This window comes from Brienomyrus brachyistius, unplaced genomic scaffold, assembly GCF_023856365.1.
Source record: "Brienomyrus brachyistius isolate T26 unplaced genomic scaffold, BBRACH_0.4 scaffold49, whole genome shotgun sequence".
NCBI classification, from domain to species: Eukaryota; Metazoa; Chordata; class Actinopteri; order Osteoglossiformes; family Mormyridae; genus Brienomyrus; species Brienomyrus brachyistius.
Window position 1 is genome coordinate 1,669,851 of NW_026042324.1, and position 27,501 is coordinate 1,697,351.

Sequence of the window (27,501 nt, forward strand, 5' to 3'; positions counted from 1 at the left end):
GTTTCTTGTGCTCTCCTTGGCTGGGGCTCATCGCCGCACTCGCTGCCAGTCACAGCACCTTTCACACCTACAGGATTTGGCGACGCCAACAGGTCCAGATACTTAGCCTCCGTCAACTCCGTTGGGTCGTGTTGTAAACAAATTCACAGATAGTGATCGAGCGTTGATTTTCCAACGCCTGGGAGTGAATTTGTGCCTCCTTCCTGAATGAAGTAAAGTCTGTATGATCCCAAGGAATCCGATGTGCAGAGACCCACAATTTTCCACCTCAGCTCTTGGCTCAGTGCTTTTGATATCCCCATTGTTTTAACCACAGGAAGGCACAAGCTCCACAGGTAGGGCCTTAAATACAGCCACAGGTCTCCCAGTTAACCTCTAGTGATGATGAGTGGTCAATCCGAAGCTTCTAAAAGAAATTCCACCGATTTCTGGGGTCATTCATATGGTTTAAAGACAGCCAACCTGGTGTATGTAAACCTTTGACCGATGGTAAATCTGACATAGTGACTAAAAGTCTGTCGGTTTACTGTTATTTTGTATAAAAGTCTTATGGAAATAAGTATATACTGTAATTAACGTAATACATGAATTATTCAATAACATAAAATGTGTAAACTTGGGACGATTTGTGTAAAAGTTGTTAGTCAAGGTGTGTGCAAACTTAAGGCCTCACCTGTATATGAATGTTCTACCTGTTGAGTTTTCTGTTGGAATAATTGTGTTTGTGACATACTACAAATTTTTGGAATTTGAAAAAGAGCAAAGCCTCTAATATTAAGGCTTTAAGGAAGCGTGAAAGGTATATATCATGAGAATTATTGCATGCACTATTTCATTATGAAAGCACAAACTCAAACTCAAAGAAACGGTCCTCCTTGAGTTTTTCTGAGAGCATGTTGTCGGCATGATGTAGAAGCTTAGTTTTAGTCTACTCCTTTTAAAGGCTGCTCCATGCCTTTGCCGTGATGCCTTTCTGGGGCAGTAGAGATGACCAGGGACCTATTTCTCCCTTCTGCCTTGAAATCCTTAAGCCATTACTATTTCCTGGGCTTTGCTTTTCTGAGTTGGGGGGTGGGGTGCAGTGGAGGGAGAATGAAAAGCTCTTCAACATCACAGATTACACAGTTTAGCAAAGTGCTTTTGTTTAGCCTAGTCCTACCCAGCCCCCACTCCTGGGCATTGTGGGAGAATCGTCTCACTGTAGGGGTCGTAGTGAAGGCTGTGAGCTCACTCTACAGTCGTGCAAATCAATGGTGGCCTTCACAAACGTGAACCCTAGGAATCTGACTGGCCAAGAGAAAAAGTGCTTCCAGTGGTATGGCTGGTTCCCCGCTTTTACCCAGCTTCTATTATGGGCCACTTTTTTGTTTTGATTACTTGTATTGAACTCTGACCTGAATTACTGCTCTTTTTATTGTTTTGTTTTCTTCTTGTTCCCTGGTGACCATAATTCAGGTGCTTTTCTTTGCTTTCTTGGTATACAATGGTTGATGAGATCAGCAGTTCTGTTATAGTTTTTAGGTGAGCCTGCCAAATCATTCCCAGCTCCATTTTTGGTGCTGAGTACACTCTCCAAGGGAGGATAATTTGGAGAAGGTAATAATCAAGACTTGTAGAAGCAAATGCTGTTTATTTGATAACTGGTTTGCATGATTGCAGCTTAATTTCTCCCTCTGTAAAATTATTTTGTTTGCCATTGACCCAGGGAAGTATTGTTAGTTTTTTTTAGGTTCTTAGTAGCGCAGATTTTATTTTTTATTTTTTTTTTGGGGGGGGTGGGTGGTCAATTTTAGGCAGATTTTTTAAAGTAGAAAAATAATATTGTAGTCCGATAATTCGTTCCATGCCGATTGCTATAAATAGGCCGATTTTAATTAGATTTTTTTTGTGGTTGATTGATCAGTTGACCTAAATTCCTAAATCCCCTAATAATTCTTTGGGCAGACATTCAAATTTTGGTAAAATTTTGGTAGAAGTTTGACTAGCCCAAATAAAAGAGAGACCATTTTTTAAATATAGATGTATTCAAGAAAGCAATATAAACATTTATTTATTATGCACAAACTGCAACAGTCTTCATCCTTAATCATTCTTAAATCAATTCAATAAACAAACATCCTACCCATAAATCAAGTCAATGAACAATCATCCAACATAAATATTCATTTAGATCTATCAATGCACTTCTATATGACATGCATGTTTTTCCATCATGTACTCAAAGTAGTATTGATCATACTTTTTCTGGTGCAGTTATTTTGCATGGAATGCTGGTCTGGCAGAGGACCCAGGTGGTACTTTTCCGATTAAAGTTCAGATTAAATAGACTCTATGCCAGGGGGTCACCAACATGGTGCCCATGGGCACCAGGATGCCCCCGCGGACCACATGAGTTGCCCGCGGACCTGTTCTAAAAATAGCACACCAGTGAGCAGCATCTAAAATTTAATTTTATCCTGTTGCTATTCTTCTTTAATCACATTTGGATTTATATAGATTTGACAATGACAATATCTATAAAAAGCATTTAAAACATGTTTATTATACATGAAGTTTAGATAGGTTTAGGAGGGTGTTTCAAACTGGTAGCCCTTCGTGTGGCTCAGTACCCGTGAAGTAGCTCTCAGCTGCAGCCTATGTAAGTGCCCTGTGCCATTGTAAAAATGTTAATATCAGTATAACTGCTCACAACAGGAACATTTATGCTGGTATGTCTGCATCGCTGTATAATTGCAGTCAAAATTGGAAGCCAGAAATGCATGGGAGAACGTGTTGCTACCAAGTGGGCCAGTCACAGTTGTTGCAGTCTGTGTTGCTGTGACACTGTAGTTAGGTTTCTGGGTGGGTGGACATCAGCCTGTGGCTCAGGGTACAGCATAGGGTATGCAGATACACGTTGCCTCCAAGTTGAGTCCTGCCCTCTGTTAGATGCTTTTTAACTTCACCCCCCTATTGCGGAATTGTCCTGCAACACACAAATTGGGCCTTTCAGGCTTCACGCTGGGATGGGGGGCAAACTGAAATGGGACAGAAGTAGGCACTGTTTGTATCCCAATAGAGCAGTGACTACCTAATTAATCAAACCGATAACGCTATGCGATGGACGAGACAGACTGGCCCTGGACAAAGGCGTCTTTTAATTTTTCGGAAATTGGTTAGCAGTGAAGGCCACCATTTATCTCCCCTGGATGACTGAGCGGCACAGTACAGCATGTATTTCTGTTAATATTGATAGGCAGAGCACAGACATAAACAACTTTATTGTGGTGGAACTCTTCCATGTCCTCTTGTTTATTGAATATAAGTTGGTTAGTTTGGGGAACATTATACTTGATGGAATTAGTACTCTTTATTTTATGGCATTTTCATTCTTTAAAGTCTTTACTGTTTTAATGTCCTTTGTAATTAAGTTTTAGAAGCACTAAAATTTAACCATTTTTTGTGCATAGGCCTAGCTCCCCATCCTCTTTATAAATAGTTTTTATGTTTTTCACACTCATAAATAAAGTGTGTACCTGACTTGATGGTTGTTTACCTTGCACATCCCGGTGGGACCCACATTGCCCTAGAGAGACCACCCTTGTAAAAAATGAGGGTAAAGCCCTCATTACAGTGCAGGAATCAGGTAGCACCTCTCCTAGGAGGTAGCATGACCGGGAATAGGTATGATGGCCCTGGAGTTGCAGCAGAAAGAGATCCTGCCTCACAGGATACATCATCATCATTTGCTGGTTAACCCTTCATCTGCTCTATGTGCAACATAGAAACAATATGTTTTAACTTCATCTACATAGAATAGTAAGATGTATCCATTTTAAAGCATAGCACTGTTTGTTATGACTGGAAAAGATCTTTGTGTATAACTGGTATCCTATAGTTCACACCATTTTACTGTATTCTATAATACAGAACATCATTGTATTCCCCAGTCTTCGGGGAATACGTATGAATTTCGCACTGGTCTGCTGCACATGCTTTGGTATGTAAGACGATAACTCAAAAAGGGTGTGATGGTTCTTTTTCAAACTTTACATAGGCATGTCATGGGTGCTGAACTGCAACCGTTTAAATTTTGAGATTTGATTAAATTTCCAAGATTGAAGTGACGCCACCGAGTGGCAGCAAAGGGATGGGTGAAAGCAGGTGACCTTTGAACTTGTGAATTTTATAATTCAAAAAGTATTTGATGGATTATTTTGACTATTCAAAATAAAAAATAAAAATGGCAATCCTCATTATGATTCATAGTTTGAGCGATGAGGGTGTGAATCTATTGGCCAAACACAATGACGGCGTAAAGAAAAATCCTGAGATTCTGAAAAGGCTGATTAATGCTATTTAATTCTTGGGTAGACAGGAGTTGGATTTTAAAGGACATTAGCAAAACAAAGGAAACTATATATGTGCTTTCCTATTATCATGATATTTTGTAAATGCAAATGGTAATTAAACAATTTTTGTCCCTTAATGTACAGGAGAATAAATTTGTAATACATTATTGTAAAGATATGGGCTCAGAAATGTATGCATATATTGTTTATTAGCGAGTACAGTAATAAGATTTAGATTATCATAGTCCCTAATTTCCACCATAGAACAAGTGCCAGCTCTAGCAGAATTACAACAAGTTGCATTCAGAGTTATGTAATGCATGATAAAAAAAATTTTTAACAAAAAACTGTACTACCGTACAACCCCTAGTATTCACGCACTTGATTCTAGCTTCTGGCTGTGTATTCAAGCTTTATTTAACAAATAACCAAAAGGTTAAACTTAATTACGTTTAAAATTTTATTAGCAAGCTTGAAATAGATTGAAAACATTAAAAAATAAATTGTATGCATGTGTTAGGGATTTTGTGAGCTTCATTTAGTATTTTGTGACCAAGTTACACTAACGCGATTTAGAATAGTGTCAGTATGTCTCCGGTACTTCTACACATAGTGTTGTGCTAACAACGCAGACTTCAAGGGCTTAAGTCCCAGGAAGCACTTTATACCTCTTCCCTCTACTGTAAGCCTTCTTGGATGAAAGCTTCAATTAAATATTAATGAGTTGTATGTCTCATGTGCACAAAAAAAGTCTGTGTCTCCTCCAAACCATTAGTGTATTTGTTGCAGTTCTCTTACTGTTATATCACAGAAAATTGTATTCATAGTGCAAAAGAGAAATAAATAGAATATAAATATTTAAACATATATACACAATATAAATGACATTTTCAAACATGGACAATAAAACATATACAAAGGAATACAAATAACCATCTGTATTTGTGGTACGGACAGATTCTGTAAATTCTGTGTAAATGGATTTGCAATAAAAGTAAGTATATTGTCACACCTGCTTATCACAACAAGTACTCACAGAATTCAGGTAAAAACACGTTTAATAACTTTTACGTTTCTTGGTGATCTATCCAATACTCCTAGTATAAGTTGGCGAGTGTGGAGCAAGTACAGGTTAGATGGGTAGGACTGCCCTGGGAACAGAGTCCAGTCACTTCTGACATTACGAAATCCAGTTTAAACTAAAATTCAGCTGGCTTTGTATATATAACCTTTGGTACTTGAACTAGGTCTCATCTGACTATTCAGGACAGCAGTTTTTCAGGGAAAGTCTTAGAACATGCATTAAGTATAAGTAGGGAAACAACAACAACTATATTTAATGTTGTTACTCATAGGCCTGGATCTCATCTGCTTTTCATTTCTGTATGTCTCTAGGGCAGTTAACTTTCCGGGAAGGACTAGTTTGTGTCAGGATAGCAATGCATTTATAACTCGTATGATTTCTACCTTCTGTTAACAGTATACATTTGTTCCGTGCTTAGAGATGGCAAATTTACATTTATTCACCCTAGGATGATTCAGAAACCTTTACATTTTCTTGTGTGGACAATATCTGTCATATAGTATGTGTTTGTGTGTATGTGTTTGTATTTGTGTGTGTATGTATGTGTGTGTGTGTTTTCCCGAACACCAGTGTTCATGCAGCATGATGAAGCCTGTGGCAGTGTTTGTCAACATTCTGTAAATCCCATCTGTCATGTCCTTTCTCTGAACAGCAGCGCTGGTATCTCTGACAACTGGAATACGGTGATAATGGGTAACATTTAAATGTTTCTGCCTTTGTACTGTGACGATTTGCGTCTTGCATTAGGAGATATTCATTTTGGAAAAGACAAAATGCCTTCCCAGATCGAGGTGCTCATTGAATTTAAACAGCAGGACTTCAGTCAACAATAAAAGCTGGCTAGACAAGAACGTGCCACCTAAATCCCTATTTGTGCTCTGTTGCACTTAGCCTTTTATTCTCTCTATTTTTAAATGATTAATTTCAGTATGTTTTATGTTTTGTTTGATCAGTAGATGCCTGTTTTCAGAAGTATTTGTACTTTTGAAACTGGTGATGGTTGGGGCAGTGGGTAGTGGTGATTTACAGGACAAGCTGGGATTTGACCACAGTGAAATTAATGAACAGTGTACAAATTCTGCTGATTTTCCTGGGCCATTACTTTCAACTTTTATGCTTTCACCCATGGCACTGGAAATGCAAAATTATGTGTTATGGGCAGAATTTTTTTTTTGAGCTAGCATCTATTCCATACAGTGTTTTTCACATTTACTGTATATATGGAAAGTTCAGCCTCTACTATGCTATGGAGTAACTTGTTTTTGGAAAACACCTGCAAGTGTTTCAGGTTTACATTAGGCTATTGATGCTTATCAAGGCAGATTACTTGTTCAAAAGATGAAAAAAGCTCAAATTGTGTGTATATACATGCGTAGAAAGTAAAATCCAGTCGTTCTTGTTTAATCACTTTTTTTAGAAAGTGCTGTACAATTATTAATCCTGAAGTTACAAGTTAATCAATAATTGCTTATCCATTATAGAGCAGTAAGCTTTAATAGCTGTTTTAAAGTAATAAATGTTTATTGAGATTCTCATCCACTGGAATAACAGTGAGTATACAGGTCAGTCATCAATGTACTTGTTAAGGCAGCCACATCCATATGAGAGGTTTCTTCCCCCTCCTCATTGAACTATTTCCTCCACGGAAGGGGAGTGTTCTTTTCTTATCCGGCTCTAATCGAGGCATGGAATATTCCGACTTGGGCCTTGCTGCCAGGGAGCTGCCTGCTGCTCTCCCTTCTTTCTGTGGTGGGCCTTGTGCTGAAGGCCATGTCTCTTAAAATTTTGTAGTCATTATTGCTTTTTTTTTTTTAACTTTTATATAAATGAGTTTTTTCTTTTTTTTAATGTTATGCGTATGTACTATTCTCTTTGTCACTAGCTTCATCTAAACAGGCCAGAAATTAAACTTGATTTGATTGATATAAGCGAAATATTTTGAATGTCCTTATTTGAGCATGCTGTGCAAATGCAATGATGCTCTTAGGTCTGTTATGACGTACAAAAACAGAAACTGGTGCTTATTGGGATTTGTTGTTATGGGGTTTGCTATAATGCAAAAGTTTAAAGACAGAATTACCAAATGAAATTATTCACATGCATATCAAGCAAATTTTTATATGTCTGTATTATGTATAATAGTAATATTTAGTCATTTTCTGCTTTGTCTTTACCTACCTACTGATATTTTATGTGTTAGCTGTTTTTTCCCATCAGACCATAATTTATGACCCTGGGCGTACCTATTCACTTCAGATAAATTCATTCTGTTAAAAGCTTTTTGAAGGTCTAATATTTATTAACCATGAGAGTCATCAGAATTTGAATGTTTTAATTATTGTGTATATTTTGTTTTAATTTTAATTTATACAAAACACAATGAATATCACAAAGTAATTCATGGGTTTGACATTATTTTATTATACAAAATTGTTACTAAAATGGAAATAACTTTCCAGTCATAATAGAGAAAATTGCAGTGGCAGATTTTATGTATGAATTAAAATTGTAACATCTTTTTTGTCCTTTGCAAGATAATACTACCAGGTGTGCCTACGAGATTTACGCCGGTGATCTGTGAGTTCTTGTGCTTTTTTCGTCTCCAAATCAAATTTTCAGCAAAGAAGCAATTGTTGTATAGTTGTACTATGTCTTTATAATGGGATAGCTTATTTTGATAGTTCCTTTTACGTTGACAGTAATAATGCATGTGTGTCTATGGCTATAATAATTGACCATAATAATGAGTGTGTATCTGTTTGGAGGATGATAAATTGTGGATGGGTACAGTCTGAACAGCCAGCTGTAATATCTGATGAGAGAGAGACTTCATGAATGAATTTAATTTCCAAAGGCTCTTCCAGCCAGCTCAACTTCATCAAATTTTTTTTGAAGTTGGTACATAAATTATTCTGGTCCACTCCATTCTGCGAGAAAGCGACAAAGATCACAAAGCTCACAGACACACCAATGATTTTTTTATTAATGGTTTTAATGATTCTTTACTTTAAACTATTCATTAAACATTAACATGTTTAATAGCAAGGACTTAATTTAAATGAACTGCGTGAAATTTAGTGTGGAATAAAAATGTCCACTTTAAGAATGGAAGTTCTCCTTGGGATTTTTTTTTCTTTTTTGAAGTTTACTGTTTTCTGGAAGTACTCAGATGTATTACTTAGTAAAAATTGGCTATAAAATACCTGTAGTTATTTTTAAATGCAAAAATGGTTTCAGGCTATTGGCTACTTATGTATCACATGAACATCTGAAAAAGCTTCAGTAGTGAAAAATATTAAGTCATTATTCAAATATTCGGAAATGAATAATGGACAAGTGTATCATGCAACCTAATTTAGAAGGCAGCTGAGCTGTCTGGGTGTAAGAACTGGGCTTTCATCCTTGTCCTGCCTGACTGCCAGTGGTTGGCAGTATAGGAGCTATTGTGGTCCTGACCTCTGCATGCAGTTCTGTCCATGAATTATTGGTGGTTTGTTTTTGCATTGACTTTTGGATCCTGCAATGCCTGACTTTTCACTTACATTTTGTTGAATACCAGGATGTTTAAGGGTCTACAGTTTGGGGTTGACAGATGTTTGTCCAGTTTTTGGTCCTGACTGCTCAACCTTCCAGTGTCTTGTCGTTTGCATGTTGTTGTTGTTGTTGTTGTACAATTTGGATACACAGTGGTCAGTGAACACAGGTTTTGTTCATAGTCGACTTTTTCCTGTCATATACTGACAAATCTGTGGATATACCTGAGCATATACCTTTGTTTCTGACTTGCTGAATTGCACTGGTAGCCTCACTTTCTCCTTCTTAGAAAGGACATTTGGTTGCTCTGGGTGCTCTGCATAGAGTAACTGTGTGTGTGTGTGGGGGGGGGGGGGTATACTGTGTCTTTATAAAGTGAGGTAACAATGTCTCTATTGGTCCTGGCCTAGCAGGAGGTAAAGCCCAGCTCCTGCTCTCAATCTGGAGATTTTTTGTTACTGTCTGACAGGTGAAATACTGTGGGAACTGAAAGTGTTTTTCTGTAGTTTTTGTCAAGCTTGTTTCATTGTAGAGGTTAATTTTGAATGTCCATTATCGTCGTCGGAAACAGCTATCAGAGAAGTAGTGATGTTCACTTAAAATATTATCACTCAGCAAATTTTCCCTTCACGTTATGCGGACAATAAAATTAGGTGTGATACTATGAGAAAATCATGTTTGAAGTGAAAGACGTTTTACTTTTCTGCTTAGTGATGTGTCTGATTAGTGTGATTTGGTCTACAAGAGCTATGTATGCATTTAAGCTTTTCCTGAGAATACTTCATATCCAGTCCGTAAGGCACAGTTTAGTTACTGATTAGAACACTTGATATTTATTGAAGCAGCACTTACTGTTAGCAGTTCAGTTATAAAATAACTGGGATGGCACCTGGACGCAAGCTGTAGTTTTATCATTTTCCTCAGAAAATGACTGAATCGTTTCCACAAGATTGCTTATTCTGACATTACCATTCATCAAGGCTGCTGGCTGTGGAGGCTCAGCATGTGTTGTGGAGCAGGGCAGAAAGAAAACCGGGGAGATTTAACCACCTTTTGATGGGCAACACGAAGGTCAAGCAGGTCCTGAGAACCCTAGGAAATGTGTGTTATTTCGTTTTCTGTTGTTTCCTTCCCTTCATTTTATTTAGTTTGTTGTGTTGCTTTTGGCAAAGCAAGACTGAGTATGGTGCTGTGGGGGTGGCTGGAGGAAGCGAAAGAGAAAGTCAGTGTGAGGAGAGACGAATTGTTCTGGGTACTCGCCTGGCTGGGACCATTGTTCATCTTTCCCATTGAGCGGGGGGCGACCAAACCGTTCACACGCCATTTTCAGGCATCCTGCTGGGCAGTGCAGGAAAGGGCCCTTGCAGCTGGGCAGTACGATTTGGTCATACAGATAAATTGGGGGGGTGGGTCTTTTTAAAAACAAAAAAAAAACGAGCATGCACAAAGCCATGACAGGTTAACCGTGTGGGTTGTTAAAGTACTGCCTTTTGAGTTGTCAATTAAGTGTGGCGTGAAAGTTTGTCACTGTCCTGCCCTCACGGCATTATTTCCACTTCTCTGCTTATTAAGTTAGCAGGAAACGCAAAGAATACGTTATCGACAGCGGGGCCTCATGTCAAGTATGGGCTTGCCAGTAGTGTGAACCCTCAATACGTTAAATGCTGGGTTTATCATAGTGAAAGCACATTAGTTTTATCTTCAGAGAGAAGTAGTATAGGGTCCTTATACAGCAGGGCAAACAGAGTTGATAGATGTGTGCTTTTTTTTCCAGTACAATAAGCAAAGGTATCTCGTCTGTGCTGCCTAATTACTACCACCAGCTCATTAAGAGTATTGCAGAGGGTAAAAAAAAAGAAAAGCTATGTCAAAGTTAGTTTGGTTCCTCAATGGACCTGACTGCTTCTCACTCCTGAAGATGAATCGGCAGTCGTGGAAGTTTGCTGCTGTAACGGCCCTACCATACCTAACAGTGAGAGGCACAGCATGTCAAACGTGTCTTTGTTAAAGCAGGTCTCCAGGAAGCATTTGACCCTGTTTCATGGGACAACCCTTTTCAGAGGCAAAATGTAGCTCATCAAGTGGTTTAGAGAGCTGGTCATGTTCCAACGTGAAGACAGGAAGCTAATGCTCTATGAAGGTCTAAGGTAGCCTGTTACTGAACATTGTTTTTGATTATCTTAGCGGGTGGAGGATGTGTTCTCCATTTGTCTGTCAGACGTTGCATATCCATTCATCAATAGCCTTCCTCAGTGTTAATATGTTTCATTTAGTAGCAACTTCAAGTACTGAAGGTCTGAGTTTCTCCATGGTGCATGGCTTTGCATTTTATAAAGGTGCTCCAGCCGATCACTAACCAAGCTTAGAATAGCTGTTCTTGTACCTTGGCAGCTGTATGCGTGTAATGTGGACAAAGTGTCTGCCAAATGAATAAATGTGAATATAAGTATTTAAAAGAAAGGAGCAGTGTGTCTTTTCTGTGCTGAAAGTGCCCTGGCTTCCATGTGTCCCTTAGAAGAGCAGCAGAGAGCCATGGGGGCACATTGTTCTTCATACCCCCTGCTCCACTGTACATCCATCTACCAGGGTGGCAGCACAACTGCGCAGTTTGGAGCACTGCCATAAGGCATGTGCTTTATGAAGTGTGAACAAATTTATGTGGTCTTATTTTATTTACATCTCAGCCTAGCTGAGCACTTTCTCCCGCTGCCCCCAAAGCGGCAGATTCTGGGTGGTGTGTTGCTAAGGGCTGGCATGCGCCTGACATGACGGCTGATGACACTGCACCCAGCACCAGCGTTCCGTGCTGTTTAATGATGTGCCTCGATTGTCAGCTTGCACAATATTTATTTGCCAGAGTTGAGCCGCCTTGAGGGATATTCTGCAAATCTATATTTCAAATGGGAAAGAAACCAATTTCAAAGACGATGTCTGAGGTGGGAGACCGACTTGTGGTATTTTTGATTCTGCATTTTCATATCTGTCATCTTCTGCTCCAAGAGGTCGCAATGTCTGCATAAACTTGTGGATTAATTTGCCTGTAAGCAAGCACCTTCTTATCATTTGCTGTTTTAATAGGATAATTGTGGTTTATCCGACTGCACACACGATGTGTGACTAATTTGTTGAGCAGACCATTTAGCTTCAACTTCATTATATGTATTTATAGGAAAATGATGAAACATATGGAATTCATAAAACATATGGTCCTTTAATTTTATTCACTATATTCAATTTAATTCAGTCTTGTGCAGGGGGGCCTCTGGGTGCCTGGATGGGAGCTCCCTGACTCCATCTCACATTAGCTTGTCTATAGTAGGCCAGATGAGAGGCTGCAATAGCGGGCCAGTGGCCAGCCACACCTCCTGCTGGCACCACGCTGGGCGGCTGCCGGGCAGCCGGCTCTCCTGGCCACTTGATGAAGGCTGGCAGGAAGTGGCTCTGCAACCCGATGAAAAGCTGAAGATTCACTTCATTTTTTTTTTGGCCACCAGTTTGTGCATCATCTCATGTTTCTTTAAGTTATTTTCACATTTGTTGAAAAATAGTTAGCAGACAATGTTTGTTTCATTTAGGACTAAGGTGGAGTTAAGTCTTTTTATGTGTGTTCATATGTTTGTTGCAAATATTTTTAAGAGAAGGACATTCTTTATGATCAGACAGTCATGACAGCTTTTATCTTGACCCTCTTCCCGCTCTCCGTGCACAACAGTCGTTAATTTTACATGTCTCCAGCATGTACTTTGTGAGCATCTTAACAAAGGACAAAAAGCTCTTCTGGCTGTAACTGTGCAGGATATTCTGGGCTACAACGGCCCTGGAATGCTACAGCTCATTAATGGATATCACTGGTGGAAGACTAGAGCCCTGTGCCCCCAATACCCGCCGACAGTGTTTGTTTGCCTGCTGGCTTTGAATCATTTGTGCAGCATTTATTGTTGTATGTGCATATGTGTTCTTCTGTGGCTTTCTGCTTGCTTCCATAGGTTGGTTATGTGTGGGCTGTGTTGGCCCACAAAGTGAGGCCAGTGTGGTGGTGCTAACCCCATCGTGTGCCCTGTTAGCTACCATTGCCACAGTTGCTTTGGAACTGGCAAGCAGTCTACGAATGCCGCATTTACCCAAGTCATTGAAACTTGTAAACGAATTGTTATGACAACTTGTTTCAAAGTATGGGAAGTTTATGGTTGTTACATTGTACATTGTTTTACTGAATATAAATGTTTTGAGGAAGTGGTTCCTCTGTTTAATCTGAGGTATGGACAGATTTACTCATTTTGTCTTTGTGTACAAATGTTTTGTACAACGTTTTCTGGCTAATGGCAGAGAATATCAAATTGATGAGAGTCGGCCTTACATAGGCCTCCAGGGTTATATGGTGAAGATGGAATAGGACTGGCTGACAAGGACGGTGGCTGTGTGCGGCCTGGATGCTTACTTTGCTCATAATTCCCATAGCAAAGATGGCCAAGTCCAGCTCATTCTTGCAGTGTGTCTCTGAGCTCCGAGACAACCAGATAGCACTCTTCTGTTTATTGTTCTTGCCAGGCATCTCTTCCTGCTGTCCGGTGACAAAGATCCATTCATTATATGCTGTTATCTGATGGATAGGCCTTTTCTGAATTTTGTGGAGAGAAGGAAAGCTCTATACCTGCATTATCAGAGAACGTGAACTGTGAAACACCATTGATCTTGGTTTGGGCTCGCTGTATTTTTGATGACAGTGCATGTTAAGGGCTCCTTTACTGCCCAGTTCTACCCTATAAAATACTCAGAAGAAGAATATACTGTATATTTAACCACTGTTAAAGTTATAGCAGGAATATCGTGATAACTGGGGAATGAAAACCCTGGACAGTCGGGCTTGCAGGAGGTCGGGATGGACAACTGGGGGTATTAGAGGAAATTTCCTGAAACACCATTACCTGTCCTCCTAGGTCACAAAGTCACTAGAAATTCCATTTAGTGATGACCTTTCTTAGCACTTAGGTTCATGGGGTACTGACAAGGGTCCCCCTTTGATCCCAAAACCTGCCTTACATTCCACTGGCAGATGTTGCATTGACAGAAGTGAGATGTTCAGTGTTTTTCATCAAAAGAAGAAATGAACAAAACCCAGTGTGTCATAAAGCAGGAGTGAGAGCTACACCCTGTTTTGGTACAAACTGTGTTTGCAGGAAGGCCAGAGGTGATGGGGCCAGGGGCAGCCAAATGAGATGTGCTGCCTTGGTCTGGCGTGGGTCACTGAAGCCGTTTCTGAAGAATGTTTTTGCAGCCCTTTATTGATTTTTGTGATTGATAATAGTGAGAATTCTGTGCTTCCATTGGGGCTGTCACTGAACAAATTTGACATAAAGTAAGTGTTTCAGATAAAATGGAGTAAGATGGATTGTGGTTGCCTGGTCGCGGTTGAACCATGTGTCTTCTATTTTCTGTAGTTGTTTCACAGACACAAAAGTCTTGCATCCATCTTCCCATTAACAGCTGCATTCAAGCAAATTACTGAGCTTACCCTCATCCACATTAAATATAGAAAGATGCCAGAAATCTACTGGAGCATCTGAGGCTGCTGCAATTCTTTTGTACTTATTTTCTCTTTTAGTGAGGTTCAATCTTGATACGAAGAGTCAAATATGCTCATTTTAGGACTTCTGGAGTCGGAACTTGATTTATCCTTTTTCCCTGTAACCGCAATCCAGTCGACCCACTCCCCTATCCCTTCTCTGAAATGGCTCCAAAACCACAAAACTACAGAGTATAGGGGCCAATATCATTTAAAATGGCTGGAAATTATATTGGGAATGACAAACGTGCATACGCTGTTCCTGCCACCACATCCCCCCCCACCCCCCAGAGGCAGTTAAGCTTAGCAGCACGTCTCTCGCTTAGTGGCTGTCATTTTATTTGATGGTAAAATGGCTGCACAAATCCAACATCTTTGCTTGTACCCAGTTTCCAGTTCCTCCTCAGTTCAACTTCCTGCCAGCGCACTCTTGGAGGTCAGAGTGCGGTGAGCAGCCACTAAACATGGCCCAGGCCCAGGCAGCATGTTTGTGGTCGGGTGAACGTGCAATTGCACGTTACAGTGATGTGCCCTTCAAACAAGGCTTCTTCATCCATGCCCTCAGTGCCAAGCCCACTGTTATCTTTGAATAGAGTTCAGACGACGGTATTAAGGGTATGTTGGGGATTTCTTTGCTTTTAAAGTAATATCCTATCATTTTATTTTCCGTCTGCGTGCTGTTGTTGCTAAATGTCAAGATTACTCTCAAGCTTAATGTTCAGCACTATACTGCAAGATACACTATTTAAAACAAAAAATGTTTTTTATTTGTTGTCTTTGCAACTTTAAGTAGATCTTCAGTCAATAAATGTACCATTAGACCGGTGTCATCATGATCTGTTTTTGACACAGTTGGCTGGTCACCATGTTCGTCTTAACAAGCGTTTGGTTCAGTTTTTTCGTAATGTAATTTGTAGCGCCTCATGTTGTGATCTCTATGGCTATGCGAGAGAAGCTGACAGACAGCTCAGTGGTGCTGGTGATAAGGTTGTAATTCCTTGGGCTTTGGTACATTCTGTCAGCTCTTCCCTGTGCCCATCCTACGCACCTGTCATGGCCACCCCTCGCGGCAGTGATTGAATGGGTCCTGCGATCAGATTACCCATTTTAATAAAGTCTGCAAATGAGGAGGTGAGAGAGGTCTGCTTGTCAGAAATGCCATGGAGCTCAGCTTCATCTTCTGCAGCAGGCTGGCTCTCTGTGGGGTTGATGTGAATTGGGGAACTGTGGTTGGCTTCTTGGATTCATTCATTCTGAGAAATTTGCAAGCGAGAATCGAAGAAATGTTGTCCAAAGCTTGTTATACCAGAAACTCATGCAGTGGAAGTAGTGATACTAATGCTAAATCAAACCTACTGTGACCGACTTCATTAAACTTTCTAATCGTATTATATAAGTGAGTGTGTCATGCTTTAAAACCTGTGGAATGTTAATTCCAATTTTCTCTTAACATTAGTGTAGCCTGGTGACTAATGTAACTTTATTATATATCCAGCTGAAGTGGTTGCAGGATAGAGAGGCACCCATGGTCCTCAATCTGCTTTAATATTCACAAAAATGGCAAGAGCTCTATGTCAGCTTCATGCATCATGTGCACTGTGGGTCCCCTGAAGCCAGGCTGCATGTTGGACTGCCAGTAGTTGAAGCCGGGAATGGGTAATTAATAGGGCCGATCTGAACACGAAGCTGGGCATTATGAAGATTTGGCATTGGCATCAGAAGCCGCAGTAAGCAGTCTAGTGCTGGGGTGTGCCATAAACCACAGTGACTGTGGCCGCCAAGGGGTGGGTTCGGCCACGTCCATATGGGGCTGATGCTTTCAAGGGAAAGAGGACATAGGACTGGAAAATATTCTCACATTTCCAGGCTCTGGTATTATAGAGCTTCCATAAGCAGTGGTTATACTGAGGCTCACATGTGCATCAGGCTATGTAAATGACTGCAACTACATTACAGTGTGTTAGGTACATAATTGAATCAGCAGTGATCTAAGTTAAAAGTCTCCCTGAGTTAGCGTTAACTCATGATACATTTGTACTACAGATTTTATGCCCCATCTTGGTACATTTCCGTCGTTTCCATTACAGGCTGTCCCCAGGCTAAATGCGTCCATTCCCTAAGTGTGTCTTTAAGTTGAATTTGTAGGCAAATCGGAACAATAATAATGCAGTACATAATAATGGTAATGATAATACTGTAATAATAAAAGTAACTTCACACTTTACTGTAGTTTACCTCAAGGTGATGGACTGCTTAAACCGTACAATGTTTTCATGAGCGTCACAAAGTAGTGTGTTCAAGTTTTTAATAGAATATGCTTTCCAATCGTAAGTACAAGTTGTTCCTAAGTCAGACGTTCTTAATCCAGGGACTGCCTGTATTTGAATACTTACCATCATCTTGCAGGGTATATTTTCCGTTACTCTCCTGTCACTTGAAATGCTCAGTATTGTCTAGTTCTTTAGAAAGCTTCTTATGTGATGGAAGCATTTGTGTGCTTCAATGCTTCACAGAGTTGTGTTCTTTGGAGCTTCAGCTCCTGGTATGCCCTCCCTCGGTGGTCAGATCTACCGGGAGAGGTCAGTCGAAATACAGCTCAACAAAGACCCCCAAGAAAAGTCTAAAGCCAACCCAGAGTATTCTGCCCAGAATAGGGTTACTGGGGCCCTGCCCTGGAATGAGGGCTTGGGGTGGTGTTTGCTGGCGAATGCCTGGTGGTATGGCCACCCATGTAACCTGGCTGGACTCAGCTAAGAATGGCTGCTGGTAGCTATCTTGTGGGCTCACCACCCATAAGCTGAAAGGTCTGGATAGGCGCGATACTATTTGGGCAGCAAGCATGAATGAGAGGGACCCAGTTAGATTAGAGTCCAGCGGGGATCGCTGACATTTGAAATTCAAAATGCCTCTTTGGTGGAACTAATGCATGAGATTGAAAATGTTAGGTAATTTTGACATCTGACTTGAGAGCATATGGCTTGGCAAGTTAGATGAAGAGAGGGCAGAACAATCAACTGATGACCACTTTGTGGTGACTTGAATTGGGTGAGTTGGGAGGAAGCTGGATGAGTGAGACACAGGTGAGTAGTCAGGGTTTGCTGTGGAAGTCTAGATGAAGCTTCCGATTGAGATCAATTCACAGGGCAACTCCAGAAAAACTGCTCCCATGTGCTGAGTGAAGCCAGGGACATTGAGATTGTTAAAGGCCTCAATTGCATCTCCAAAGAGCTGTGACCAAAAATGTTATAGACCGAGTACCTCTGGACTGACAAAACCGGGTGGTGGTTCTTATTTTTAAAAAGGGGGACCAGATGGTGTGTGCAAATTATGAGGATCACACTTCTCAGTCTCCTGGGAAAAGCCGCTGCTAAGGTACTGGAGAGGGGGTTTTGTCCAGTGGTCAAACCTAGGATTTAGGAGGAAAAATGCAACTTCTGGTGATTTCCATGCACGGGATATTAAAGCTGTGGGCTGGGGACAGCAGAGTATGGGGGTACAAGAGCTGACATTCTTCTATTTGCAACTTGTGCTTTTCTTTTGGCCTCATCTGATCAGGATCTCTGGTATTCAGTGCTGAGTGTGAAGTGGTAGGCATGAGAACAATGAGCAACTCCAGTTCCAAGACTTACAAGATTGGGTGCTCTCTTAGAAAACAGGGGGATAGTCTGCTTTAAGTCCAGGAGCTTACGAACCTCAGGATCTTGTTCATGGGTGACTGTAATAGGATACGTGTCATTAAAGGGTGGGGCGGTTCAGTGGCTGCAGTTTTTCAGGCACTGAGAAGGTCTGTGGTGGCGACGTGGCAGCTAAGTTTTCTAATGAGACTTTCAGTACGTTGGTATTTCTGCATCCTTATCTTCTCCCTTGAACAGGAACCTTTGTTAATGACTGAAAGAACAAGGTTACAATAACTGGGAGCCAAAATGTGGTTTCTGCACAGGGTTATCAGACTCTGTTCACTCTGTGATAAGCAGAGGAGTTCAGTGATTTGGAGGGATTACAAAATATACCCACTGCTCCTTTACAGTAAGAAAAGTCATCTAAAGTGATTTGGGTATCTCGTAGGGATGCCACCTGATCAGCTCTGAAGGAAGCTCTTCTGGGTGGAGGCCCCACAGCAGACCCCGGACCTACTGAGGGTATTTTCACCTTCCACCTGAGGGTCCCCCAGAACATGCTAGGGTCTGCGTCCTTGGAAAGACAGGGCTGGTTGACTTTGTTGGCTGTAACTCCAGCATTCTCCATGACAAGAAGTATGAAGATGATGATAAGTGTTTGTTGTGTCTATAGTAAAAATAAAATTTAAAGTGTATCTGATTTAACTTTTTGGATGGCGTTATATTCAACAGACGGTAATGCTATTTTTTCATAAAATTTAGAGTGTACATGGCTAAAATAACCCGAACGGCACTAGGTTTCTTAAGGGATGCCAAATCCTTGCCCAGGTTTCGTCCTACATTTCATTAGTAGCTATCTATTTTACTTGGCTCTTGTAAGTTCCTCGGTTTCCGCTTCTATTATAAACTTGCACAAGCTTTTGTTTTTCGGCTGTGTCAGGGCACAAGAACCCAGGGCCCTCCACAGTGTCACTTGGGAGGTCTGCTCCCATTAATGGCCCCCACTTTTAACAACAGTGGTTAGGTGTGACCATGAGCCAGTGGGGAGGTGTCGGGTAGCTGTGCGAACAAGCCCCCAGCAATCCTCACAAATCACGCAGCTGGAGCCTTCGTTTTGTTTGAAGGCCACTTGGTGTGTTGTGGAGCTCTGGGGGACTCTGGCCTCCACCTGTGATACACAACTCTGCTTCTATTTTGCCTTTTTTTAAGGGTCTGCTCCATTGGTTTCTTGTCAGTCTAATAATAGCAAAAATGTTGTGGACAAAAGACTCCCTTAGTTTCTTTTTTAAAGAAAGATTTTTTTATAGTCAGTGAGCGAATAAATATGTTCTATGTTCATAGGTCTCTCTGTTTTCTCTGAATATCTTAGTTTGGATGGAAACCACCTGCATGATAGAGAAACTATCAAAACTAGAAAAGGAGGCTGTCAGAAAGGGCAGCATTGTATTCTCTCGTCAACCCAGTCACCTGCTCCTGCTCCTGTGGCATGTAACTCTGAAACTAAACCTATTTGTTTATTGTGCATTCCACTTACATGCCAGTTTGCAAATGTTTTCCCCACCAATCAGGTTACCTCTATGTCTTAATATGGAGTCCTGGAGGGATTACAATGATTCATTTATTTATGTATTTGCTTTATTTAAATCATGCACACAATTTAAACATTCCCATGAAAAACTAAGCTCATGAAAGATCCACATTTACCTTTTTTTGTGCTCTCAATTTGCTATTTCAAGTTCTTGGATAAATTGTCAATTGAATTAATTGGTTTTGTTTTGTGGTTTTTGGTTTTGTGTTCCTCCCTAAAGAAAACGTGATCAAAAGCCAGAAGCCAGAATTAAGTGGGTGAATACTATGTGCTTTACGATAGTAATTTTTTTCATTCACTTAAATCTTTGTAATAATACATAATCTCAATCAACTGGGTTTTATTCTGCTGGACCTGGTACTTATCCAAACAGTTTCAACCAATTCCATGGTGAAAATTAGGCGTTATTGTCATCTATTTCATAATACTGTGGATGGTAATAAGCAATATGTTCATACGTATCTGAACACATATCTTTCTAATTATGCATAATATGTCTCCCATTCCAAATTTATTCTCCTGTATTTTTCTTTAATGGACAAAAACTATGCTTTGCAGTCATTTAGTTAACATTCACATATTTGCATTTGAGGTAGTGTTAATCAATTTGCCTTTTTATTTTAAGGAATAGGATACACAGCATTACAATGACATTTTGCTATACATTACATTGCAATAAAAATACATAACATCGTTGTAGTGTGAAAGCACATCTGTAGTTTCCTTTTCTGTCAGTTTTCACCCTCATCGTATCACCTAAATACCAGCTCCTGAGGACCCAAGAATGAAATGACACTAAGCTCCCTTTTAGAATCTCATGGTTTTTCCTTACCATGTTGTTGTGTCTGGTTAACTAAAGACTCATGCCTTTGTCGATCAAACTATCAATCCTCACTAGGATTGCCACTTTAGATGTTTAGAAATAAGGGAGGCCACCCCAGACCTCTCCAGGTCTATGATGATAAAATTTCCTGGGGGGGCTGGTGCACTCGATTGCTATGAGACAAATTACGAGACAAATCACATCCCACATTGGTTCAAAACCAAACACGGAATCTTAGTTTACAATATGGAGCAGAAATCTTGTTGCCACATGCCAAAGGACACCTTAAGAGGTCTTGTGGGTTCCATGCTTTGAGAAATCACAGCTGTTTTGGTGGCATGAGGCAGACCCATAATATATTACGAATGCAGTTTCAATGTTATGGCTGATTAGTGTGTATTGGATATTACCATGTGCAGTATTATGAATTAGATGCCCATGATGCCTTATTACCTCCATAGAATTGGTTGAAACTTTGTAGAAGTGCTGCCTCTAAGCAGAAGCAGGAGACACATTTTACATTATTACAAAGATTATAGCAAATAAATTTACTACCATAAAACCCACTGGCATCTAAGAGGAATGTGCAGTAAATGAATAGGTGTAGTTTCAGCGTTTCCTGCAATTAGCACTCAGAACATTCAGGTGAAAACACATTAATTAGCTTTCACATTTCCTGTTGATCCATCCAGTACTCTTAGATATTGTACACAGTTCGTGAGTGTGTGACAAGTATGAATCAGATGAGTGGAGCAGGTGACTGGGCTGTGCGGGGAATGCATTGCTGTCATTCCGATAGCCTCCTTTCTAGGTTTTTTAATGGTTACTCATAGCACTTACAGAACATTTGATTTTTTTCCCTTCTGCAAATCCCTGTAGGAAGTGTGAACTAACTGGTGATTGCACCATGCAAGGGGTTATAAACCTAATTCTTATTTCAGGATATTTTAATTTTTAAGCCTTAGGAAATAAGGATAATTCAAAATCTGTCGTCATGCACACAAAAAATTAATACTGGAGGTCTTGCCATTTGCAGTCTCACTTATAGTGTTAGCATGGTCAGAGGAACCGCTTCTTTCTTCTTGTTTGCAAGATAATCACAAAATCTCACTAATCCTCCCAAATTTTCTTCCTGTTCTGTTACAGGTCCTCTAGTCAGTTTGAATTGGGCTGTCCCCCCACCCCAAAGCAAATGTAATATGTTGTGACCTTCTCTGACAAGATGGGGCTCTCTGGAGCTGGCCTGGCAATGGCTATGCTACGGTCTGACTCCCTCTCCATACAATTCCCTCCCTTTGTGTGATTGTCATATATATCCTGTCCCCTGACTCCCGATGGCACTACCTCTTGTATCCCTGTTCTCCAGCCTCTTCTTCTGTAAAGTGATATGAATAACAGATAGGCATGAATTAGGATGCTATGCATAAAATCAGAAGGTTGCTGGTTCAAGTCCTATAGCTGGCAGAATGTTTTCACTGTCGGGTCCTTAAGCAAGGCACTTAACCCCCGATTGCTCCAGAAACAGACTGACTCTGCTCTCTCAATTGTATTTCGCTTTGGATATCAGTGTCTGCTAAATAAATAAAAATTAAAAGTAAATATTTTGTGATTCAGATGTTTGCAACTGAAAAGGTAGGAGGGAATTGCGATGCCTGTTGGGTGGAAGGGGAAGCAATCATTCACAGGAACTTTCATGAGTTTGCCGACAAGGAGAAATGCAAATTCGCTAAGGAGAGGATGGGAGCGCTTTGATCTGCTGACGGCTGTCAAAGCAACGGAAGACATTACGTCTGAGACAGTGTTGAGAGGACATATGTGAAAAATTGTCTGTAATGGCAAGTTACTCTCAATAAGCCTTGCTGGTATAGACACGTGACTGGGCTTTGGAGAAAGGCAACATACATTTGATATTCCATATTTTATTATGCTATCCTAAACTGCCAGCTTCTCCTGATTTTGCGCCCATGTTGAGCATTTTGAACCTTTATCCAGAGCAGTACATTTACTGAGAGCAAGTTGTGGTGCGTCTTATCATTCAGTTATTTTAGCTCAGTGTTTGTGATGGAGCAGTGCTGTTCCCGAAGAAGACGTAACTTTGCTCTCTGTCCCAATGATTAATCCTAGCCTTTAATGGTTGTATGACAAATGCAGTTTGCTTTTATGTGGTTCAGCTTGACATAACTGAATGGTGATCTAAGAAAAGGCTTTAATTTTGTATTGCGAAAAGCCACATTTACACCAGTTGTTTTAGCCAAACCTCTAATATGGTACAAAGATTGGCTTTGCATGCAGCAAGACTGCATGCCCTTTGGCAACAGTTTTTAATGTACACCCTTGGTTTCTAAAAGACCCATTCTGGTTGAGTTTCCCAGTCTTAAGCTTACTGCAAATCCAGAAATGTTCTTAACAGAATTACTCTCGTAGCCATGGTTTTCTCCTAAAAAGTGTTTTATTTATATTCCCACTCTCTCCTAATCTGTAATATTTGATGCCAGTAAGAATCGAGGAGGATGTAAAATGGCCAGAAAACCACCCTGAGGGTTACAGACAACGCTATGAAAGGAACTGGCCCAGTTTCTAAGGAGAACTGAGACATTGCTGGGTCTGCTTATAGAGAGGACCTCAGCAGGGAGAGCAGAGAGAATTCTTTAGTGGAGAACATTCCCTTTGTCATGGCTGAAGCTATGGTGAGCAGAAGGGAAGAGAGGGGGAAGGCGACGGCAAATGAAGAAAAGTGGTAACGGCTGGAAAAAAGAGGCCATTAATTTTGTGAAGCTGGAGTGTTTTGAAGGTTTTTCTTTTTTAAGCCGGGCCCTCCTGGGCTGAGTGATGCCTTTGTGTGGAGTCCAGAAATCCAGGCCTTTTCACCACAGGCAGCCTCCAGCCTGCGTGGAGCTTCTCAACAAGTCCCTCAAACCGAGCCACTGATTAATTGGCAAAAACTGGCTCCTTTTGCACTGCGTGTAACAGACACGATTTCCTTCCCCTCCTGAGTTTGAAGATTCTGTATAAGGTCTTCATTATCCTGGCTGCATATAAAAGGCATGATACCAGTCCATATGCACACGTCATATATACAGACAAGCAAAAATTCATCATGAGGGTCAGCTGGTAGAAGAAATAATAAAACCAAATATAAAATAAGTGCTGTTGGGCCTTTGCCAAACTGTCGACTCATTACTGGTCAAAGTCATACATTCTCTGTTCATTGGACAAATAGTTACAAATTCTTTTCTTTTTTTTGCAACCAGTTTTTGTATTGGGTTTTAGTACAATGCACTCCAAAGTGACACATCAAAACTGTTCAACATACAAAACAGAAGAGAAAAGCCACCAGAACCAAAACCCCACAGGCAGCCACCCCACCCCCCGTGCAATCGTGGATAATGTCCACAAAACTAAACTGAACATGCTGGTGATTGGGATTTCTAGAAGCCCGCTTAATATTTTTAAAAATAGTGCGCCAGCACAATGGAGAAGGAGAAGAGATGTCACCCCATTTACGGGCAACAGGTGGAATAACCCAACCAGCATCACGCAAAAACGCATACAGAGCAGAGACCGGTGTATTGGATTTGGACAGGGAAGCTGCAAATTTACAAGGGGGGTGAGTAGGCAAGGGAGCAGAGAAGGAAATCTTACGTTCTGAGGACAGATCGCAGTTGTAGAATGAAATAGAAGGAAGAAGGAGGGATAGGAAATTTAGAGCTGAGAGCCTGGAATGTGAAGAGGCCAGAGTCGTCAAATAGATCACCCAAAACACGGACTCTGGACGAGATCCACCGGGAGTTTGTGATGGGCTGACCATCAGTGTTAAACGCTCTACCAAGACATACTGGTGTGTACTGGTTACAAATCTTACGTTTTAGAGCCACTTATACTGGTGTGTTCCAGTCATATGCATGCATACACTATTTTCATATTAAAACTAATAGCTATAATTTTTGCCTGTCTTAGTAATTTGTGCTTCTTGCGGTAATCAGATGGGGGAGAAACAGTTTGGGAGAAACTGGGAGAAGCAGGGTTATTGCACAGTGGTTGCTTCTGGAATCTACCACAACTGCATCAATGCATTGTTCAAATCTGTCATAGGAAAATACTACTTAAAGCCATATTTCTGTAGCCCTTAGTGTACTTCAGAAGTTTTGTGTTCTGGGGGAAAAAAAATAGTTGTACAGTTAAATGTCTTATGGTATAAGAAGGTTTTCGTTTTTTTATTACAGAACCACCTGAGTATCTAAAGGGAAAATGTGTAAACTGAAGATGGCATGAACACAAAGCTGTATGAGGAAAACACATATGTAACACATGCAGTTACTGCTGCAGAACCAGAGAGCAGAAACAGGCTGATTTCCTGCTTAGTTGTAGAAGTCATATTTTTTGACAGAATTTTTATTTAAAACTCGATCGTCTTTATTGGCCATTTTTGAAGAGAGGGCATTTTGGTATTCTGTTGCCTTTTTCCTTTGATGTTAAGATATCTACAAAGGGGAAAAATCTTTCTTTAGAGTGACAGTATTTTACTACTAGAGCTGTCTGTCATAGCACATTCTTTAATTTGTCGTATTGGGGAGAAAGGAGTCTTTCAATGGTTGGCTTCAAGTGCAGTGTTGTTGAACTTTGTCCAGAATGTAAACAGCCAGTACACAGCTTATTGTTCTCTGTCAGGGGTCAGCTGTAAATTAGGAAGTGGGACTTCAGAAACAAATAAACCTTACTGCTTTTCTCCGTCCTGGAGAGTATACAGGCTTGTTTTTTTCTCGTGTTATTGTTTCATCAAGGAACCCCCCTTGGAGAAATCCCAAGGATGTATGTTTGCTCTTTGTTCATATGAAATTTTTAGGAAAGGCTTGGCCTTGCCTTTTCATCGCCAGCATACGCAGCAGTGGAACAGCAGTGGAAAGGAATGCACTGTCTCCAAGGGCAGTTGCCATGGGAGGCGTGTTTTATAGCCTGGGTGTTGGGGGAAACACTCTCACAAGTACCCCAGGAAAAACATCAATTTCATCGTAAAACACAGGATGCCTGGTCTCAAGACAGGCCACCTTTTCCGTGTCTGTTTTATTGAAATTATGCACTTCTTCTCCTACAGGTGTAGCTAGCAGCACTGGGTGCTCTTGTGGGCGGAACCACTTCACTTGTGCAGTGAGTGCCTTTGGGGAGTGTACCTGCATCCCAGCACAGTGGCAGTGCGATGGGGACAATGACTGTGGAGATCACAGTGATGAGGATGGCTGCAGTAAGTACACTTCTTCCTCAGTTGTGTCCCTTGCTGTCCGTGTCCTCCGCAGGAGCTATCATGGCCTGCTCCTAGAGAATGATTTAGTGGGAGATGTTCACTCATTTATTCAGTCATTGCTATTGTTGAACTCCTGAAAAAAATCCTAGAATCTGATGCCCCTGACTCACATTGTGTGTCATTTTGGTTTTGTGAAGATGCACATCCTTTATCTCGTAGCAGTTTTTTTTCAGTATTTATGTGCAGTACTGGAATTACACTGCCTATGAGCTCAGCTGATGCCGTTTGAAAGACCACGCATGTACAGGAGGCTCAGAAATGTATTGATTCATTCACGCCATGTGGAACAGTCTCTCGACTGCGGTTACAATCGATAGACTTCAGCCATGACGTTAAGCTGGGTCTGGGATTTGTAGTGGGATTTAGGAGACCCATACAATACTTGTCTGAATATAATATTTGTAAAGGAGAGCAATTTGTTTTACTTGGCAGTTCTTCCTACTATCCATGGTGCTGGTGGCTCTAGCAGTGGATTCTGAAGTCCCATTTGTTAATCCAGATCTACTGTGCTTTCGGATCTGATTAAGATTTGGTTGCATTTGATCCTGGGCCATTGCACAAAGTACTCTGAAATGTGTCAGTTATGTCAGCATAAGAGTGTGTTGAAAGCTAGAAGGTAGCATGAAGAAATGGGTCATCAGCCCAGACAGCTGGAGGCAAAATTCAATGCTGCACATATGAAGTGACAGACAAGTTTCTGCGCCATAGTAACAGTGTGCTGGCACTGACTGAGTACCAGCTTTTTCAGGCTTTATTTTACTTCTATAAAAAGTCAAGACAGATTATTCTTATAAATGTTAAATCAATGACTGAATATACAGTAATAGACCCAGTAGTCATTAGTGCTGATAAGTAGATAGTTGGAATCTTCCAGTCCTATAGCTAAGATAAGATAAGATAAGATAAGATTGCCTTTATTAGTCCCACAGGTGGGAAATTTGTGTTATACAGCAGCAAAGTGGACAGTGCAGCAGAAATAAGCAGAATGCAGAAAACAAAAGATAACAGTAAATAAGAAATAACAAAAAGCAATGAGTAGTATAAAATAAATAAATAAAAATAAAAGGCAATAAGTAGTAAAAATAAATAAAATACAATATATACAATACAATACAATACAAATGGTATGTATGGCAGAATAACCAGATTATCCCTGGGAACTTAAGCCAAACTCTTAACCCAAATTGCTCTAGGGGTGCAGGACAATGGCTGACAGGGTGCTCTGAATCCAAAACATGCATACCTGCATGTTTGTCTGTCTCTGGAGAGCATAAAGAGCTGTGCAGCCCATATGGAGGAATAAAGTACGTCTGTTCAATATTACGCCCAAACTTCTTTTTTGCATTATTGTGGCCTGGATATGCCTGCAAGCACCAGGCCAAATAAACAGTTAAATCTAAAAAATCTTGATTAGGTACAGAATATATCACAAAAAATACTGTGGAAAAGTTTTTTTTTTAATGCTTTCCTATATTTATATTAATCATCTGCTACATGTGCCAGTTTTACCTTAATTTTGATATAGAATTTTAGTTTTAAAAAGTTGAACACTGTTGCTAGCATATAATAAAAATAATAATTAGGTGATGAACTTAATGCATACTGTTCCTAAAAAGTTATTTTCAGTACAAGCCAAATACTGTATTTAACACTATGGTGTCA

At 40.5% G+C, this 27,501-nt stretch overlaps 1 protein-coding gene across 3 annotated transcripts in view; it reads left to right on the forward strand.

Annotated features, from left to right (window-relative positions):
* Positions 1-27,501, forward strand: part of LOC125723476 (low-density lipoprotein receptor-related protein 4-like) — a 103,602-nt gene that overhangs the window by 24,783 nt on the left and 51,318 nt on the right. For all 3 annotated transcript variants that reach the window (XM_049000075.1, XM_049000076.1, XM_049000077.1), the window contains exon 2: positions 25,633-25,779. In XM_049000075.1, the coding sequence (XP_048856032.1) occupies positions 25,633-25,779 (147 nt within the window). The remainder of the gene's footprint in view (positions 1-25,632; positions 25,780-27,501) is intronic.